The following is a 21,245-nucleotide window of genomic DNA, read 5'->3' as shown; positions in this document are numbered from 1 at the left end:
GACCAGTGATGTCCTAGCCTGACAAAACTGAAAGGACAAATAAAATAAGCAAAGGGAAAGAGAAGAAAAGGGGAAGCATGAAAGGTGAGGAAAGATGGAGAAATACATTTGATAATGGTTTTGTAAGAAGCCGATTGGTTAAACTATGAGTTCACTGGTAAACATTCAATTATACAAATAAAACCAAAGTAGTGAACCCAGTTGATACATATATCTCAGCGTTCTTATTTTGCAAGATGTATGCTAACAGATATTTCAAATCTCAAAACGGTGAGGCAGTGAATATAATATGCAAATTGAGCTCCCCAAGTAATATTAGCAACATTTTGCTGGTATTCCAGTCGTTTGTGAATCTGTGCATAGATACTCATATTACCAATCATGCCTAAAATAGGCTCACATGTATTATTAAATCAATTTTGAGATTTTAGGCTACATAAGAGCCTAATTTGGCACTATATACCTTTTGCCAATTGACACACCTGGAGACACATTGGTCAGTTCCGAATAAACTATTGCATCCTGAAACAACCTGTGTGAAAAGAGACGTAATCTTGAATAATGGGCAAGTCCAAAATCTGGATAGGCGAGTTCAGGTGACTGGAAGTTATAAAAGCAAAAGAAATTCACATATTTTAGCTAAAGTTCAGAAAATGAATTTGCTGAGTAGAATGGATATCAAAGACTACTGATTTTTCTCCATTGCTTCCTGTTGTGTACATGCAGCATAGTATCCATCTCTTAAATCTAGGACTTAGATTATCATGAATATCCCACGTGATGGATTGAAATTTAGAGAAAAAGGTGTTCTAACTTAAAATCCATTGATCTCTGAAGTTGTCAGACTGCAACATTCAATAGTTAACTGAACTGTGTTTCTGTGCTGAAGTTTAAATCACTGTGGTCAATTCACATCTAGTCCCGATCGAAGAAATTAAAAGGTGGAATCATAATAGTGATACCTATTATAACATTGTAGTTCTAACTCATTTGAAGGTTTAGTTCGAATTCACATTCAACAACCACAAATATGGATATGAAAACTACTGTATGTTTCTTGATCTATGCCCAGTCCAGTTGCTAGTGTTCAGTCCCAAGTTCACACATCTTTGAACAAAAAGAATGCACGAAAAAGTGAAATTAGCTCAGCCTAAAAAATAAACCAAGCATAAGGCATTATAGGCATAAGAGTTCCCAATTTTCCATAACAAAAAACCAAGAGTGCATTAAAAATTCTGGAATGCACACACACGTACTTTTCAAGACCAAAGAAATAGCGTCTTTCAAAAGATAAAGAGGCAGCAATAATCAATCACACCCTGTCGAAGCCAGTCAACTATTCAATCACACGGACCTACAAAAATAACATAAATTGAGAATTGTATCAAGAAGCTCAAGAAGCTATAGTGGACTATCACATGAGGTAATGGGCCACATCTGTATGTGATAGTACCCAAATAAAAATGATGAACACAACTGAATGCATTAATCCGGAAATCCATGCTCAAAGGCTGCATTTATCTGGTTTTAGAAGAAATAAATGTAGGTTGCAGTTGGAGTAGGGCACAGCTACTGAGAGCAGAGGCAGCGTCCTATAAATAACCTATGCAAAAGTGGAATCACACAATTGCTACAGGAAACTGTAATGCGCCACTTTGGAAAAAAACTAAGTAGATGCATGGCACACATACCGGCCTGTCAATTACCTATCTGTAAAACCACTAGTATCAGTCTATCCAAATAGATCCATATTTGGGACCTAATTTGTTATAAACTTCTTACTTTTTAGGTGCAGCAAGAAATAAAATCATCTAGCCCTGCTGTCTCCATTAGAGTATATGTATAAATAACTGAGAGTACTTACAGGGAAACGGAGAGATACAACTCATGCAGGACCTTATTTTCATGGTTCCGCAAGACCATAGCCTGAAATGCGAATAAACGTACGTGGTTCTCGTAAAACATAACCATCGGATACAAATGAGGAAAGTACAGATTATAAGGCACATGCTTCAACAGTCCATGGTTATAAACTGATTGCACCTTCAACATAGTAACATGTCATAAAAGGTGTCCCAGGTGGTCGAATGGAAGCACCAGTGGTAGATGCACTCATATTCAAGTAACCATTCTTCTGATATTGCCACCTATATATGAAATATTGAAAACATGAAGTAAGAGGTCCAGTGCATGCAGATCGCACCAAAAGGCATACAATTATTTGCACAAGCTTTTCAGTTATGCATGCTCTAGCTAGAATTCCTGTTAATAAGAACTAAAAGAAGACCGTATCAAAATTCAAGATGTAAAAAGACCATATGGGGAAATATGAGGATGTATCACGACCAAATAAGTCACTCCCAAATTTCCGTACTTAGATATTTCTAGATCAACGTGTTCTTAATCTATTTCCTGATAAAAAACATATTGAAATTTAATTTGCATTGCAGATTCACAACAAAAACGAAGTTGAAAAGAGGCGGAGAGGCAACAATTGTGGTGGTAGCGCCACCATCTTCATCACGTTCAGATCCACTTCGTCGCCATCCTTGTGCATCTAGACAAAAAGAGGTACGGTTACCAAAAAATCATTAGGCTGGGCCACGTCTGTTTAGAGAGATGATAGTTGCGGATAAATTCTGTTGCTGTCTACCTTTTTTATTCCTTCATTTGTTTTCAACGGTGACTTCTTAGAAGGGAGCACAGATAAAAATGAGGTAGACACCTGCATCTGTAGCTATGGGAAATAGCAGCAAAGAATGTGAAAAAACCAAATCAATTGTGAAAAAGGAAGAATGTTAGAGATGACTGAAAGAAGAATATGCATTGGTAGTGGAACAAAGAATGATATGCATAAGGGAAAAACACATGATGCTACCAAATAAATTATCCTTGTACTACCTGAGAGAAGACCTAACATACTTAACATGCATCGGTAGAGCTGCAGCTAGCTACATATAATAGCATCGGTTCCCATTTTCTCTGTGTTTCCTAGTGATTGCAAATTTCTCATTAGTATTGTCGAACATAGCTTAGATGATCCATTGGCCCTATCCAGGTAAACTCATGAAACAACATAAGATAACAATATCATGGATCGAGTCTCTCTATTTAATCCCCACAAATTCATATCTTTGTTTGTCCAGATCTATTATTTTATATATGCCTAAAAGTTGTTTGACTAGAACTTGCAAGGGAAGATTAATCTAGTAGCGCATGACAAGACCAATTCCAGGCCACATTTGGTTGCAACATACAAATTCGAACGAATCAGAAGAGGGGAAAATGACCTTTGTTGTGCATCGTCATGGTCAGGGCCGGGCATGCCTAGGTCGTCCTCCCCTTCGCATTGCCGGCTGTAGCTCTGGATGAGAACTCGACATGGAGGAGGTCCTCTGCTGCTCGTGTGACCTGCCGTCGCCCATGGCTGGTGCATCTTGCAGCAGTCGCGTGCTTCTCCAAGGCCGGCCAGCCGCCGGTCTTCCGCAGCCAGCATCTCTTTCGCTGCTCATCATCTTCCTGTCGACCTTCACTAGAAGCAGCATGTCATGGTGCCCGTGCTCCTCCTTCTGTGCGCGAATGGGGCAGGGCGGGTAGGGAGGAGGGGGAGGAGGGAAGAACCTAGAAAGAGGACGAGGGGGCAGCGGCGGCTGCGGGAAACCACGGAGGCGGAGCAGTGCCGCCAGGCGGTGGAGGAGAAGGCGGAATCGGGATTGGAGGAGGAGGAGGAGGCGTGGGGATTGGAGAGGAGAAGAGACACAAGGTGATTGGTGGCGGCGGCTAGGGTTTTTTCTCTATGGGGTGCCCATTTTATACGGCTGCTGTAAAAAATGAACGGACGAGATCAACCACCAAAGAAGATCCAACGGCCCACGTGCTCTAATCGCTGTGAGGCCCCCTATGGGGGGCATCGTTTATACCTTTAGATGTCTTAGATTTGTCTAAATTTAGATGTATGTAGAGTGTCTATATATATCCAAATTTAGATAAATCTAAGACATTCTTTATGGTGAGGAGGGAGCGTGTTTTTCCTATTACCTTTTATAAGATGTTTTCATAGGCTATAATTGACATAGTAATTTTTGGAGGGTAAGTTAGTTAATATTTCAGTTTGTGGTACGATGAAAATAAAAAATAAAACCTATAGTCTGGAGTACTTACAAGTGAATCTAAATGTGCAAAAAGGTGCTGAAATCCTGCTACAAAACTTGAAATGGCTCAAAATGGAATCTGCCAAGAAAAATCAAAAAAATTCAGTAAACCTTATGTATTGCATTACGCATTCTGGAAAAGTTTTGTCAAATTTGAGCCTACATTTATGAATAAACCTTATTTTAAGTTTCCCAACTAAATCTTGAACTGAAAATTCATATTGACTAGGAAAATCTCAAAAAAAAAACCATTAAAATAATATATTACATTATGCATTTTGTAAAAGTTTCATCGTATTTGAGCATACAGTTTGTGAATAAACCTTACTTTAATTCCTGGCGGGATTTTGAACTCAAAACTTAAACTACATAGAAAGGTTTGATAGGTATTATATGTTTTCTTATGTATTATCGGAAAGTTTCGTTTATTTCAAACATACGGTTTGTGAGAAAATAGAGTTTTAGGCTGGAAACAAGAAGTGTGGGGAAAATTTTGTTTGCATCTACTCTTGTACGTTGGATTGGTTTTGGATGGCCCAGATGTGTCCAAACTCCATCGATGACTTTAAGACTCAACGTTACCGAAACTGCATCCAATCTCACCATTCTTTATCCAGTAATGGTACACTTACGGGCTACAAGCTACGGAATTTGCTTACGGGATGTCGTGGTGGAAAATTAGAGGAGGAAGGGTGCTGAAATCACGGAGTGCTGAAACCAGATAACCAACCAACAGCATACACCCAATCCCGTAACATTATTTCCGTAACAGATTGGCCGTAGGTCTAGCATTTTCGTTCTTTATCCAACGACCAGTCTCTCTCTCTCTCTCTCTCTCTCTCTCTCTCTCCTCTCTCTCTCTTTAGACCATATCCCCTTGCCGCCAGCTCTCCCCGCCAATGCATCACCACGAAACTCTGGTAGATGGTATGTACTCCCTTTGGAAGGAGCAAGATACCCAATTCGGTTTGGATAACCCGAGTCAACAAGGTAGTATTTTCCTGAAATTAAACATGAAGTGAGCATAGGAAAATAACAATAATAACCTTTTAGAATGCATGATAAAGTTTTACCTTTAGGAGGTACAGGAAATGAAGGAAAATTTGCTAAAGCATGATGTAGGATTCTTGTGTCATGTGCAGAGCCAGGCCAACCAGCAACAACAAAGGTAAACCTCATGTCAAAGTCACATATGGCAAGCACATTTTGAGATGTATAACCATGGCGACATGTGTGGTTAACCACATCCTCTGCAGGAACAGAACATGGTACATGTGATCCATCAATAGCACCAATAGCGCCTTTGAAGTGAGGCCAAAAACTATCTTCCTTAACCTTTTCATGCTCTGTACTGAAAGTAGGATCTCTTGGTTTGATGTTGTCTCTCGCTAACTTGCGCAAACAATACAATACTTCCTTAAACTTTGTGTGAACCGTCCATAGGGACCTTGTAAATTGGTTTTCAGCTTGTGCAAATGCCTGAGGGCCTCCAACAATCCATAAGAACATGGCTAGTGACTCGATCGATGACACATTGTTAGTTGATTTCAATCCATAGGTAGAGACAAGCAAATCATGTAGTGTCGTAAACACTTCCGGAGTCATGCGGAACATCTTGTAAAAATATCTAGGACGACCAAAACATCTCATGACCCATTGAAGCCCCGTTTCAGGAGTCTCTCTATACGAGTCTTTGTGCAAATAACGCTCGGTATAGAGGTTACCCATGTTCCCAAGGATGGCAGCCTGCTGCGCAAGCTCGCCGAGCTCAGCTAGAAGTCCAAGTCCCTCTAGTGCTTGTTTTCCCAGACCTTCCATGCTTGAGTCCATCTACACACATATAAATATGTCCCGTTAAAAATAATGGCAGCAAATGTAATGAAAATGTCATGCTCAAATCACTATCATGGTACACACGTCAAGACATCGTTCTTGTACTAATTCTATACAGGTCTATAACACATTGTTCTTCTAGTAATTTTATACATGTTTACAGCAAATGTTCTTGTACAGATTAATATCAGCAAAAGCAATAGAAAGTAAGACCGAAGCAATAGAAATCAATATCAGCAGAAGCAAGAGAAATTAACATCACACCTTCTTTCTATCAATTTTACACAGGTTGAACATACGTATTGATTGAGACAGAGGGGGTAATCAATGGGATATTTGCGGGCAAGAACAGATCGGACAAATTAATGGTCTATGGTGTCTTCCTCTCTCATGGGCAGATCATCTTCACACGGTTCAGCATGGGCAATGAGAACCAAGGGCAAAGGGGATAAATCAATAGGATATATCCAACCAAGAACTGACCGAACCAATTAATGGGAGAAGACAATCTGCGCATGAGAGAGGGAGAGACCAGATATTAGGGAGAGGAGCAACTACCTGCGTCGGGAGACGTCTGACGGATCGGCTACTTGGTGGATTGTCGTCGGGACTCTGGAGTGAGACGGGGCAAGGTTGGGTCGGGCCTGATGCCCAGACGAGGCAATCGCCGCCGGCGAGCCGGCCGATGGGCGGCGGAACCCTAGCGCCCGCAGACTTTTCTTTCGAGAAGATGGTCGATAGGGGCGGATCGTCTGGCTTCGCCCTGCTTCGTTATGTTTCGGGAACGAAACGGTACAACTTATCGATGGCAGTGGGTAATTATCATCTAGTTTTGAGAAGCTACCGCGCTAGAAGCTGGGTCGAACTCGCTGCCAGAGACTTCCTGATTTGTACGTACAGGAAGTTGCCGCGTTTGGAGAAGCTAGCGTCTAAAAAGTCCGTTTGGTTCAGATTTTACGGTTGTAGCCGTGAAGTTGGTTCTAAAAGCTAAACCAAACACACCCTAAGACTCAACGTTTACCGAAACTGCATCCAATCTCACCATTCTTTATCCAACCACCAGTCTCTCTCTCTCTCTCTCTCTCTCTCTCTCTCTCTCTCTCTCTCTCTCTCTCTCTCTCTCTCTCTCTCTCTCTCTCTCTCTCTCTCTCTTCAGACCATATCCCCTTGCCGCCAGCTCTCCCCGCCAATGCATCACCGCCGCCCCTTTTTCCAGCCATGTATTCTCCTTCCCACTTCCCCTCCACATGACGGCGGCGTCTGATACCTCCCCTCCCGGAGGCGGGGTTGATAGCCTCTTCCCCTCCCCGTGTTGCACAAGCGAGAAGGCGCTGTCACCTTGAATTGCTACATCCGGCTTGGTATGATTCCGCTCTCCCAACCCGATTGCCCCTTGTCAAAAAGCTAATTAGATGCTAAACATGAACGATTTATCAAACAGACCTGAGACTAAATTGATATGTCGACGGGCTCCACCATTTTTTGTGTTTGTAGCTGTTTGTGTAGGTCGTTGTGTGCTCGTCGTGCTCTCTGGCTTAGAGGCTTAGATCGATATTTGAGCAAGTGAGGACGGTGCAGACGGATAGGTTGTCTGCTAAATCAATGGCGTAAAATACTATTTGTTGAGAAAGAAATCGTGTGTGTGCACGATTTGTTATGGCGGAAATCTATTTTTTCGATGAGAATGGGAGAGACCATGAAATTTTTTGCTTCTCGAATCTAACTTGAATTAGATTGATGGCACGCTAAACAGGTTACTGCATGTATGCTCCATCTTATTTTACTCACTGCTTATGGTTTGCCCAATTGGAAATCTGCAAGATGTGTTTGCATATATTAGGACTGTTGATTGATATATTCCCACCATAGGTTCATGGATTGATTTAATAATCAGCAGCTCAATGGTTATTTGCTACATATTCATATCAACATACTAAAAATAAAACCCCCTTTTCTTGGTTGTCTAGCAAAAAGGAAAAAATGTATGAAATTTTACAGAACATCAAGATTACTTTTCATAACCATATTTTTCCAATTTGTTTGGCTTGCGATCTCCAATTGAACTAACTTAACCATGTAGTTAAAAGAAAGGGCGTGTACCTAAGAGCACATGTAATCCAGGTTAAACATACAACATGAAAGTATTAACAGTACGTTTAGTAAGTATGTGCAGATTATAGCGAAACATATTGTTCATTCATGGCTGCACAATGTTACTATACAAACAGAGTTCACGAAAAAAGATGCCGACCATAATATATCTCACACTACATCCTGAAAACAAACACAATGTACTTAGGTACAAATGCAAGTGTTAGAAAGAGGTGACCTGTCACACCATGAGTCTGTACTTATGTTACCGATGGACTCGCTCCACATGAGCTTGGATACACTGGCTTCAGCTGCTCCACCACTGCATCCACCTTTTATTTTTGAGAAAAAAGTTCAGAGACCGCTTCGGACAGATTTACCCTGCTAATTGTCATATGCATTGTTCTCACGTTCATTTAGGATCTGGTTAACAATCTCTACCCAGGACCGACAACAAAGCTTTTCTGCCCTTGTTTACAGGGTGCTAGCCATAATGATGACAAGTTCCTTGTTCTTGCTGCTACAAACACCACATTACTATTGGATCAGGTAGAGAACATCTGCAATGGTTCACCGCCCGATCTTGAATCTAGGCAATGCATATTCAAGTTAATGAACTGACGAAAGACAAACTTCAGCCCCACCTGGACATTGCTACGAACTTCAGCTAACCTTGATATAACTACTAAGTTCAGTTAACTCGACTTCCAGGTCAATCTCGGCGGTACCTGGTCACGGCCTAAGCAAGACCAATTTGAAGAGCTTGGCTGCAGAGGAACTGATAGTTGGGTCCTCATATCCATCTGATCATGTTGTTCAACAATCCTGTAAGTTGGAGCAACCACTTGCAACTTTTTTAGTCCCTCTACATTTATTTGTTGTTGTTCTGATTTCACAAATAGTTGATTGAGTTGCTGATTCATTTCTTGAGCAAGTAGAAAACAAACATGCTTGGAAGCAATGCTCATCGCAATCAAAATTGATGCACCTTGCATAGTAGCCAATGCTTGCGGTTTCTTCGGATAGGCGGTGCATGGGATTTTTTTCATGTGAAATAATGGCACCATGAAATATTTAAGTCTGTCACATGATATATCAAATGGTAAAACAGAAGATCATCACCAGTAATTTTGTAAAAAACAATAGAAGTTTGAATAGTTTATTATTTGTTTTACACGGCATTTCTAAAGTGCACTACCCTTTTAGGAGAGGTATGAGATAGTTTCTGAAGATATTAGCCATGCATAGTAAGCTATGGGAATGTCTGTTGGGTAAATATCCATCAACTTGCAAGTCTAGGATGCACATAACCTATGCTCGAGCAGTAACAACTACTTATATATGACCTGTAATCTGCAGGTCAGTTAATATACACGGTTGCAGCCTCCCGTGTCAGACATTTGGGCTACGTTAGATTATACAGGTCAAATATAGGATATATATATATGTATCAACAAATCATCACCTATTATCGTACAAGATATAGAGCTTATTGTCGTACAATATTTATATGCCTATTTTAGATACAACCTCAATGATCCAGATGCTGCACTGGACAATTCTGATGGATATTATTGATTGCACATAAAAGGTACAATACTTTGCATCAGAATCTACTTTGGTGGTATAAAATGTTAAAGTATTATGCATTGTCGTGTACATAGTTGCAATGGATGCAGCAACCAGAGAGAAGAAAATAGCAATCAATAAGGATAATGTGGTGTCGGAATATAGCTCAAAATACGAATGAATACTGCACTTCCATGTAATGCATTGTCCTGCTAGAATAGTTACTGCGAAGGTAGATCCGGGCAGTAGATTGACTATGGAAGAACAACAGATGGAAAGAAAAGTTTTCTCTCTGGTATATCTATAGCAATAGAAATGAAAACATTGTAAGGGTAGGTACGACAAATAATTCTCACAGATCGGTCAGCAAGGATGCCTCGGTAGATAACATCTCCATTCCTAGTAGTTCTGATTCATCAAGAAATAATTCTTGCAATTAGTTGTCTCCCATGATCTTCTGTACATGTGCAATTGCTCCCATGATCTGCTCCAGAATCTAATATCATGCTCTAAGAAAGAGAAACACGAGAGAAATGATTATCCATTAGCCGTCTAATGATCTCCTACACTTTTGATGCAGGAGAGATTTCGTGGTTACCTGGTTATTGGAGGAGGCAAGGCGGCAGGAGCCGGGACAGGTGACAGTGCCAATCGCCCTCTTCAGTCGGAGCGGCCGAGAATGTATCAAGTCGCCATGGCTGTAGCTTCAGCAGTGGTCGCTTGAAAGGATCAAGCGGGAGTCTAAAGGTCACGGCTCAAGCGGGGTCTAAGGCGCCTATATATGCTGATAGCTAGGACGGTAATGGTGGAAGTAATTTTCGATGGAAGTAATGGTGGTTGATGGTTACAATAAAGGTAGGGGCTGGCTAATTGATTCTAGAACCGGGTAACGCGAGCGTTAATTGGGCGATGGTTGAAACTGAGCGATGTATAAGACCTCAAGGCAAGATGAGTCTACAACATAATAAATGATACAATGTATGAGTATGACACCACATATAAGTTACTACCCACTATGAAGGTAGTAACCTAAACTAGTAACATGTCATATGTTACTAGTCTAAGTTACTCCCCACTATGATCAATCTGAGGGATTGATGTTGGGTGACGAGCGGAGAGCACGCCTGAGATTAATTGGGCTTTTGGTCCACTTGAGCGGGTGAGGGATGATCATAGAGGAGCGGATGAAGTTTCGTCGAAGGAACGACGGACCTCCTTTTTAAGTAGCAGAGATTTGTAACTCTCTTTCTCAGATTTGGTAGGTTTTTGAAAAAATTAGTAGAAATGGTACTCACCCGCAAACACGTTGGTTTTTCAAATTGCTCCAAGCGAGTATCTTTGGCGCGCTAACAAAATTATACAGCGCCAGTTTTTTGCTTTTATAGGTGCGCAAAAGCGTGAAAAAATACAGCGCGCAAACAACATTTTACCATACACGCTAAATACAACGTCACAAACAAATTTTGCATACATATTAATTGAAAATAAGCTACTAAAATAGGTTTCATAAAAACAAGGAACAAAAATGATAATTAAATAGATAAAACAGAAACATCTAATCGGAGAAGTCGAAGTTCGATTCCGACGACTCTGACGGCTCGCTCAAGAACATATCCATCCAACGGTCGTCGTTGTCGTTGATCGTCGACGGGCCGGCTTCCTGCGCCTCGATGAACCGCTTATGCGCGCGAATGCCCTCCTTCTCCACAATGTGCTCCACCTTTTTCTACGCGTAGAAGGCGCGCGCTCGTCGAGGACGTCCTGCGGGAAGGCGGCATCCCACACCTCCATGGTGCGTTCATCCGCCTGTGCAATGGTGAGGCGGCGCTGCTCGACGGTGATGAGACCCGTCGAAGCCAGCCAAGAACTCCGCCTTCGCGAGCGACTCACAGTCCTTGAAGTTGAGTTGTTAGCGGGGGCGCCCGAGGCGCCATGCCGCCGCATCGTAGGCGTGCACCACCTACTCGACGGTGTCGAACGTCTCGAGGGGGAGACGAGTCCTTCCGGCGTGGATCTTCGCATTGAACGCGCTGCTCGGGCGGGCGCGCACGCCGATGAAATCCGAGGAAGGAGGGAGGGCATGGCGGCGACGCGGTGTCGGCGGCGACGGTGCGCGTGGGCAGGCGAGAGGGCGCGTGGCGGAAGGGAAGTTCTAGTGCGGTTGGCGACGTGTCGCGGGCGCCGTCTCGCGCGGGATTTAAAATTTAGCGCGTGTGAAATTTTGACGCGTGTGTTGAAGCACATTTTTTTCACGACAGCACGCTAAACTGACGGTTTTTACTGTCCAGGTGTCTTTTGGCGCGTCCGTTTGATGCTGTAACGCGCTAACGGAGGCTTAACGCGTCAAATAGGAATCACCGAGCTGCACCAGGAAGCGGGGACGGAGCAATGGAGGATCTCTACTTACCAGACCTCCTTCGTCTCCTCCCGAATCCCCACTGTATCTCTGCAGATTTCTTCCGTCTAACCTCAGCTTCCTCTCCCGAGTTCCCCTTCCTGAGTATCACATCGATCTAGGATCGTGACAATATGGTATCAGAGCTACACAGCCCGCTCTCCGCCAATGCGACAATCGATCCAGCCATGGATCCGTTCGATCGCGCCATTCTCCTCTGCGACAAGATTCTGTCCATGTTGAGCTGACGTGAGAAGCAGCCGGGGTACACAGGTTAGGAGTCGGCCAGGAGCTCGCGGATGGCTGCGACAACTCCAGCAGCAGCCCAGCTGGTGCGATGCCCGCGAACTGTTCGACGATGGGTCTCAAGTTTCAACCCAAACGTCGGCGGCGTTGGGGCCGTGGACTCGTCTAAGCAGTTGCGGATCGTCTCCACGGTCAGCCCTGGACCTGTGGGAGCACCGCCGCCTTGGACGAAGCAGCAATTCCACATTCTCGAGCCTGACAAGCATACGCTGCATACGCCTACCACCTGTTCGACTGTTGTCCTCAACATGTGCTCCTATGCTATGCGATATCCGTCTATGCGAGCCATGCAAGACACGAAGACCGTGCAGGCAGGTTTGGTGTAACACCCCTATGGCACCTGCAGCGCTCCCAGCAGCCACGTCGCTACCACACCATCCAGATCAGCTCGGGTTACTTTTGGATCGGCCACCGCCATGGCCTCTGTGGAAGACAACACATATGTGCATGGCTGTTGACTGTCCTTGTGGATGAACCGGACACCACCCAGCTAGACATCACAGCTGCACGAGCAAGCATGGGAATACAGTAGTCAAGTATGTGCAGGGCTACTTATAGCTGGCACATGCAACGAGATTCAAGTGGGTAAAGTCATGTATTTTGATACTGGAAGGAAGCTTCAGTCAAGGGTTCGAGCTTGGGTAGCAATTCCACCTGCTAGTTCTAGGATATTTCTGTTGCCTGGTTGTCTGGAGAACCATGACAAGCTCAACTTGGATGGTATTTGCAATGTTCTTCCTACAGCCGATAACCAGTAGGCCTTCAAGATTCGTTCATGGGGTATTCTCATCAATTTTCAGCAATACAAAATGCTAATAGTTGATGCCCTGGGAAGAATAGTGGCATGGAAGGTTGATGGTACTTGGCTGTACAGGGACATGAGCATAATCAATGCAATTGACATAAATCTCTCCATGTTGTCGAGTCCAGGTGAACATCTTTTCCCTTGTGAGATGCCTCGGCTGTTCTATTGCATTTATTCTCACGTGAACAACTCTACGTAGACTGGACAACAAGTAACTACTGAAGATATTATGGCTGCTTCTGTACCTAGTGCAATGTGTAGCTCTGATCCTGGTGGTGTCGGCTCATATTACAAGCATATTCATAGTATTGTTCATACTTCTGGCATGGGATATACAGATCTTTTTTCACCACATAGCATCCTCTCTACGATTGTTCAGGCTGCTCATTTTAATACAGAGACTAAGATTACAGACTTGCGTGCAGCTTGTGCCACTTGTGAGAATTTATTCGCAAGGCCATTCCCCGATTTGGCGGGATTCTGTGGTAATAATAGTGGAGATCTGGTCATGTTGTCTGTCATTGTACCTTGGGACCCAGGCGTTTGCAATGAGCTGAGTACAGAGAAGTTGAGATCTGCATCTATCGAACAACAAAGTGGTGAGTTATTGGTTGTTGCTTCATCGTGTGATTCTTTTGCTGGCTGCATGTGCGCCTGGGTGGTATACTGTGATTTTCCAGCACGACAAAGGTTCTTCCAAGCAACTATTGCCAGCACCATCAGTTATACTAGTTAGATGTTATACCAGGGGAGTGCATATGATGAGCTGTGGGCCATTACCTATACAGAGGCTTATTACTCACAAAGCACAGCTGCATGACGGTCATATTGCCAGGAACATTCTATTGAGGTTACAAGAATTGCCAATGCCATCGGCTGAAACTACATCTGGCAAGATGTTCATCTGGTCACTTGATATTAATACAGTTTATCCATGGAGCCAAAGCTTCTTTTGCTCCAGTGGTGTTGGTAGAACATGACATATGAAGTTTGAGTATCAGCGGACATATGAAGTTTGAGTATTAGCCTTCATGGCTACTCGGTGGATTTACTCCTAGAGGTACAGTTGCCAAGTCCGAGAAGTGGATACCCATAACAGTGATCCATTTTCTAGTTTGGCCATTTGGTCTTTCACTACGCCATGGGATCCAGTATGCTGTAATCATCTTGGCAAGCATCATGGAGCTCAACATCAGTACATTGCGTTGTGACCCAAACTTTTGTTTGCTTATGAGAAAACATGGTTCCATTTTGGAAAGGATGAGCCGTTGGGTCTTGACCGTCAGGTTACTTGCAAACAAACTCAGTAAAGTACAACCTATACAGCAGGCAACACTACAAGAATTATTGGTTTACCAGTCAATGGGTTTTCCTACATGGAGAGCTCAGTTGATGTTGCTCATATTATGTCAGCATAGGCTCTCAGGCTCGTGTGCAGTTTGTTCTTTGTGGTTTGAGTTCAGACCAACTTGGAGAAATACTTACACTAGCTGCCAGATATCAGCGATCTAGTTGGCTGGGTTTGAAAGTATAACTGAATCAATACTGCTATTTGATGGGTATGCACTATGCAGTAATTTTTCATTGCCAGATGGTTTTCATTTTTGTGCACATTCATCATTTCCTCATGGAAAACTGGATAAAACTCTTTGCACAATGTGGTGTTTCTGTTTAATCCACGGGGCTGCAGCAGAAGAGTTGACCAAGTTACAAAAGGTGCAGTCAATTGGTGTTTGGAGTGCCCCGTTGCTACATCTGCTCACACCATTGCAACAGAAGCATGATTGTTGGGTCATTCCTAGAAAAGTTTTGCCAGCAGCCAAACATCTGCCCCATTGCAGAAGTGACCTGGTACTGTGTATGGCTAGCTCGCCAATCACCTTGCCAGGGGATTTTTTTTTTTTTTTTGAAATGGAACACTCGTATTCCATTTAAGACACGGCTCGATCGCCGGTCAGCGGTCACCAAACGGGTTACAGAATTAGGGTAGCTTGTCGTCCATAACACATGTTTCACCAGGGAGCGGGGATGGAACTCACGGATGAACTCTACTTCCCAGACCTCCTTCCGTCCTTCGTCTCCTCCCAAATCCCCACTTTATGTTTGCACATTTCTCCCGTCTAATCCTGAACCTTAGCTTCCTCTCCCGAATCCCCCTTCCTGTGTATCACATCGATCTATGATCTTGACACCCTGTGCTCGCGCCACCGCGGACTCGCGGCACTACCTTGTGCGCCCTGTTGTCCGCATCACGCACCGTGCGCTGAGCCATGGCCACCGTGCCGGCCGTACATGCAGAACTAATTCACACATGTAATCGACTTGGGTGGGGTTGGTTCACGGCGTCATCGTGTACGTCGACGGCAAGGACACTAGTGTGCCATCCCGTCATCACTGGGGCAGAGCACGCGAGAGGGAAGCGCACTGGCGGATCTACATGGAGCTAGAGGGTTACACGGTACCAGGTAGAAAAAAGTTCTTTGCAAAACAACATATTTTCACCATTTGTGCACCCTGAAAAATATTATTTTTCTCTGTTGAGCTTTCGGCACCGCTAGGCACCATATTGCCATATTCTCTAGCTCCGCCACTGCGCGCGAGTTATGGACACAGATTGACGTGCACGTGCTATACAAGCTGAAGCTCGTCCAGCTCCTCGTGTACATGCTACGCCGTGGCATCGGAGCACCTGATGAACGGCACAGCGGCAAAGCAGGTGATTCCGTGGTTATATTGCATCGACACGTGCATAATGGGGAGCCGCATTCACGCCTCCACGATGCCGACAAGGTGGAATTCGCATTGGCTAAGCGGCATGGGCTCGCAACGCGCGCACACATATGTGTACTGGCATGTGCATGCCTGCTTTTCTTTCACTAGTGGACGTTGGCCGGGGATACAAAAAGGAAATGCACGATTTGCGTTTCAGTTTGAATGCTTCGGTCTTACTAGATGGTAATTCTCCTTAGGCTTTGTTTTCCTCTAGTGTATTTTCACCTCTTAATCCTCAGTCAAAGAGTTCTGCTCCTACTATTCCTAGTGTATTTCCACCTCTTTTTTTTTTTTGAAACTAGTGTATTTCCACCTCTTAATGCTGGGAGTAATTAGTTAATTGAAAGAATTTAATTAGTTTGGCCCACCCAAACCCATATCTAAACCCACTATATACATGTAGGCTTCTGCTTCCATAGATCACCAATCCTCAAAACAGTAAACCCTCGAAGGGGTATCATACTATTGTTCAATCCAGTCATCCTACCTCTAATATATCCCAAACATATATCATTTAATCTCAGCCATATTTGTGTTTCACTCAGAAAAACGTTTCAACCTGACCATCTAACTATCTAACCAGTGATTGCGATTAATAGGAAAACAATATTAGACTGCCACAATCTCATGCCTAATCAAACTGCTTCATCAAATTTCTATAGTCCGCCGTCGCACTTCCTTGGCTGACCTCACCCCCTGCCCAAAGTGACTTGGGTTGCCCCCACGCCTTCGGACCGACTATCCTCTTTCTCGGCATGAAGAAAACCATAAAAAGAGGATGAAAGCAATCGCAGCAGAGATCCTCATTCGGTCAGCATAGGTGTAAAAATTAATCAATGAATCAACCAATTAAATGATTTAATTGTTCGACTATTAATCAGAAGGTTAACTATGGACAAACCAACATAGAACTATATTTTTATATCAAGGTTGGCAGAAAGGCAAGCCCTATAATATAAAATATGTAATTGCTATTGGAGAGGAGATATATATCAAAAGCAGAAAATATACCAATTGAGGAGAGGGCCAATGCCCCCCCCCCCCCCACCCTCCACCTACAACCATACAACATTAGTAGTGTTATTTCAAATAATTAAGTGACTAAGCAATGGACTTGTTGTGTATACATTACGGTGGATCCTAAGGCAACAAGCTCGCTGTCCTAGCTTCTAAATTTAGAAACTTTTCCCGCATTGCATGAATTATATATTATCTTACGTAGTTTGATCTGATATGCTCGACGGTTGGCGTAGAAGGTTAGGTTGGGAAACTGAAGTAAGAAATCTTGACCCACACATTTTGTTAGTTTGCACGTAGGTACGACCGTACGAGAAAATAGCATTTTACACCACTTGTTGGGGCTAACGTTGCACAAACCACAACTTGAGTTTTGTTTTGCAGAGAACACACTAGTAGCTAATATTTGCACGTAGATCCATCTTTAGTGTCTCATGTCACATACAAAATTAAGATTCGAGATACAAATATCAGGGCTAAGAGTCTTCCTCCTCCTGCTTGTTACTTTCTATGAAGTAACCGTAGAGCCTGGTCTTAGTGTAATGCATTTGTCGATGACGTCGACTGACGGAATGGAGATGGCAAATATGGCGTCTTTGCATGGCATTCATGTTAAGTCTCATTTCCTGCAGCCACATGTCTTGTGGCCCAGGTGCATGACATGCACATCTCTGATCCCATTACTTCTTACTTCAACTTGTCATATATCATTTCAGTGGCGGACCCATGATCAAAATTGAGAGGGGGCAAAAATATGCTTATAGGTGAAAATTTTCTTTTTAAGTGGGGGCAAATCACTCTTTAGGAGTACTATTACAAGGAGAATTACCAATTGAGGGGGGCGGGGGGAGGGGGGGCAGCTGCCCCCTTGCCAACAAGCTGGATCCGCCCATGTATCATTTCCTGCATTCACTGGCTCACACCACCTAGAAAACCTCTTCTCTATCTGAATTTTTCAACATAGTGTGGTGTTATTTCCGAAGGTAACAGCTACTCCATCTCTAGTAACCGCAATCTTATCCATAAGCTTGGTCCTAATCTGCTCCATCATAGTCACTATGGGCTTGTTGCTTTGGTCTAGGATGTAGCTATGAAAATCTCACTTAAGTTATTGACAACTAGATCTGACTTGCATGTTGTATCCATAGCATGGCATGCCCTATCAGGTCAAACTGGTTTGAGCGGACCAGTTTGATTGCCTCGAGCGATACCTGACCTTCTAGGAGTGGGCCCAAATTTGCTAATGGACCACTACTTCTATCCCAAAGCTTAAGACATTTTTTTTGAAAAGTCAGACAAGTAAAGTTTGACCAAACTTTTAGAACAATCTATCAAGAAATATAATATTTTGTAGATACCATACGAAAATATATTCCATTATATATTTAATAATATTAATTTTGTATTTTGCATGTTAATGATTTTTGGTAAAAGCTTAGTCAAACTTGACATAGTTTGACTTTCTAAAATAATATAAGCCTTAAGATTTGGTATGGAGGTAGTATTAGGCTAGCTAATGACTACTAGTGGTTCTCTCGAAATAATTACAACAAAAGGTGATGTTCTGTGCAAAACAAAACTCAAGTAAGATTGTGCAATGTTAGCCCCAACAAGTGGTGAAAAGTGTTATTCTCTAGTTCTAAAATCTAAATTGAATATGTTTATCAGATGGGATGGTCTGAAGAACTTCTTGAGCCTGCCAAGGCAGGATATATTTGTCTGTGCACTGCAGTGGTAGAGTAGTTAGGCCATTTATGAAAACCTATCAAAATCTGCACTTATACTGGATCCTTGGAGCCGGACACACAGTAAGTGCCCTCAAATGCATTAGATTGTTTGCGAAAGCAAGTGTTTGCTCACCTCCTGCATGCCTTCTCTAACCTGTTGATCAGCCTGATGTTGCTCTACAGATGATTGGTCAGATAGTTGCTACTTGATGCAATTGGAAGGACATCTCTCTGTAAATTGCGCCAGAAGGGGCAGCTTAGGTGGCGAGAAGTACTAGGCATGAAACTTGACTGTTAGTGAGAAATTTGGAGTGAGAGAAATAGACGTGTTTTCTGTAATAAGAAGTTGAGTGTGTCCGGCATTGTCCACCTCATCTCGGACGAGGCTAATAGTTGGGTGCTTGCCGGTGCGCGGCACCTTGTGAGGCGAGAGTAGGCTTTGTACCTTGGTGGTTTTAACCACCGGACTTGTTTGTACAGTTTTTTTCCTCCTTCTATAAATGAAACCAGCAGCTCTCCTGTTGAGATTCAAAAAAAAAAACTTGACTGTTAGTTTGAACTATTATATAGGAGCAGGTGAGAATTATTAGGTGATGGAACTTAATTGTTACTCGATTATATGATTGAGTACATTGCTTGAAAAGGCTGAACATAGCTGTCACCGGTGGTCTTGTATTTATTTGCATCACTCTGTAGTATCCCATTTTTCTCTCTCGTACCGCTACAGTACCTCACCCGTGTTGAGAGTCACCTGTGCGTCGCCGTGGTCGCCGGCCCGACCCAGAATCTTCTCCGTCGGCGCTGCCGGCCGGAGCGGAGGATGGAGAGGAGCCTGGCCGCCTGTACATAGTAGTTTAGGTTGTTGCTCTTCGAGATCTACCCCTGTGGAGTCTGGGAGTAGGAGGCCGGATCTCCTGGGCCAGATCCGGTCCATCCTCTTCTTCTTCCTCGACGCTGCTCCTCTCTGGTGGCAGGATTGGCGGCAGTCGGCGAAGAAGTGGTGCGGCATCTCCTTCAATAAGGCCATCTACTACCTCCCCCGTCATCTGGTTTGGTTGTAACGGCTTCTCCTTCAATAAGGCCAGTATGATCGCCGGCCGGCTTATTGTAACTTTAATCGCCAGGACCGCCTTCAACGGCTCTCCGCCTTATTGCGGAGCGAAGAAGAGGTAATAACTTTAATCGCCGGCCGGCTAACTCTTATGTTCGGCGGGATGATCTGCCTAGGGAGGGTCCTGATCTTAGTGGTCTTAATGATGCCCAAAAACGCCTTGTTAAGGAGGCGGCTGAAGTCATAGCTAGACAGATTCTTGCTACTTCTAACCCTGAATCTACAAATCATAATGTTGCTATGCCGGTTGCTCGCGAATCTGGTCAGGCAGCGTTACCTGTGCATAGGCAGACACAGGTTGTAAGGCAGTCTGAGGCTCCTCGCTTTTCTGATGCTAACTCTGCTGGGGTGCATGGGCGAGGGGGAACACAGGCGGACAGCAACCTTGGGGCTGGGTCGGGGCACTTACTGAACCCCATTCAGAACCAGGCTAGTGATGTTTTGCTGCTGCAGCTAAGAAGAAAGGGCCAGAGTGCTTCAGGTGTCACAAAACAGGTCATTGTATTAACGATTGTACAGCGGTTTTATGCGACTGTTGTCAGAGTGCTGATCATGCAACTAAGGAATGTCCAACTCTGCGTGCTCCCAAACCGAGAATTGCTGTATATGGAGTTGGTCATGTGGACTTAACTTTTTGGAAGATACCTCTATCTGGTGATGTCCGGCCTCGTGTTGAGAACACTAGGTTGGGTAGAGTGGCAGTTGAGGGGGGGATTTTGACTATACCTGAATTAATAGCACAGCTGCAGTTTTTGATACCTGATGATCAGTATCAATGGGATGTTCACCAGATGGAAGATAATGTGTTCAGGGTTAATTTTCCAAGTAGAAGTGACTTAGTGAAAGCTCAGCATTTTGGTAAATTTTGTATACCAAGAACACATATCACTTTGTCTTTTGATTTCTGGAGAAAGGATGTTGAACCAGTTTGGACAGCAGAAGAAGTATGGATCAGGGTTGATGGCTTCCCTCCGTTTGCTCTAGATGAGATTTTAGCCTTATGGGCTTTTGGTGATATTTTCGGTGAGACTACGGATATTGATATACCTTATAGAAGGGCAAATAATGTGTTGAGAATACGCATCAGCTGTTTGGACCCTGCATTTATTCCTACTAGTCTTGATGTAAAGATTCCTAATGATTTCTTCCGACTACGTTTTGAGGTGGAGGGTTTCAAGGCTCCAATAACAAATGAGGAGAATTTGTCCGAGGATACGCACAAGGATGATGACATGGATCACGATGGTCCTAGTAACAATTCTGGGGATGATGTTGATAGAGAGGTCAAGAGGAAAAAGAATGAGGAGGAAAGCAAAGATACAGAATTCGAACCTGTGCATCCAGCTCCTTCGACTGGAACCTCTATGGAAGTATCTCCTATTAAGTTTGCTCAAAATAATGGTACTAGTACTGTACAGGATACTCCTAGGTATGATATGGAGTTTATTTCTTCAGTTAATGAATTTGG

At 43.5% G+C, this 21,245-nt stretch overlaps 1 protein-coding gene and 1 long non-coding RNA gene across 2 annotated transcripts; one reads left to right on the top strand and one right to left on the bottom strand.

Moving 5' to 3' along the window:
* Positions 1-4,852: 4,852 nt before the first annotated feature.
* Positions 4,853-5,976, bottom strand: LOC124694808. Its single transcript, XM_047227750.1, has 4 exons — positions 5,850-5,976; positions 5,225-5,387; positions 5,020-5,152; positions 4,853-4,862 (listed from the first exon to the last, which is right to left on the bottom strand). Exons 1-4 carry the CDS (start codon positions 5,967-5,969, stop codon positions 4,853-4,855), a joined length of 426 nt encoding a protein of 141 aa, XP_047083706.1. The 5' UTR covers positions 5,970-5,976.
* Positions 5,977-7,239: 1,263 nt separating this feature from the next.
* On the top strand, positions 7,240-10,639 carry LOC124698309. Its single transcript, XR_007000930.1, has 4 exons — positions 7,240-7,345; positions 8,556-8,624; positions 8,787-8,902; positions 10,225-10,639. It is a non-coding gene; the product is annotated as an uncharacterized LOC124698309 (long non-coding RNA).
* Positions 10,640-21,245: the final 10,606 nt, after the last annotated feature.

This window comes from Lolium rigidum, chromosome 3, assembly GCF_022539505.1.
Source record: "Lolium rigidum isolate FL_2022 chromosome 3, APGP_CSIRO_Lrig_0.1, whole genome shotgun sequence".
In the NCBI taxonomy this organism is placed as follows: Eukaryota; Viridiplantae; Streptophyta; class Magnoliopsida; order Poales; family Poaceae; genus Lolium; species Lolium rigidum.
The sequence above is the reverse complement of the archived record's forward strand: the minus strand, read 5'-3'. Positions and strand labels throughout refer to the sequence as shown.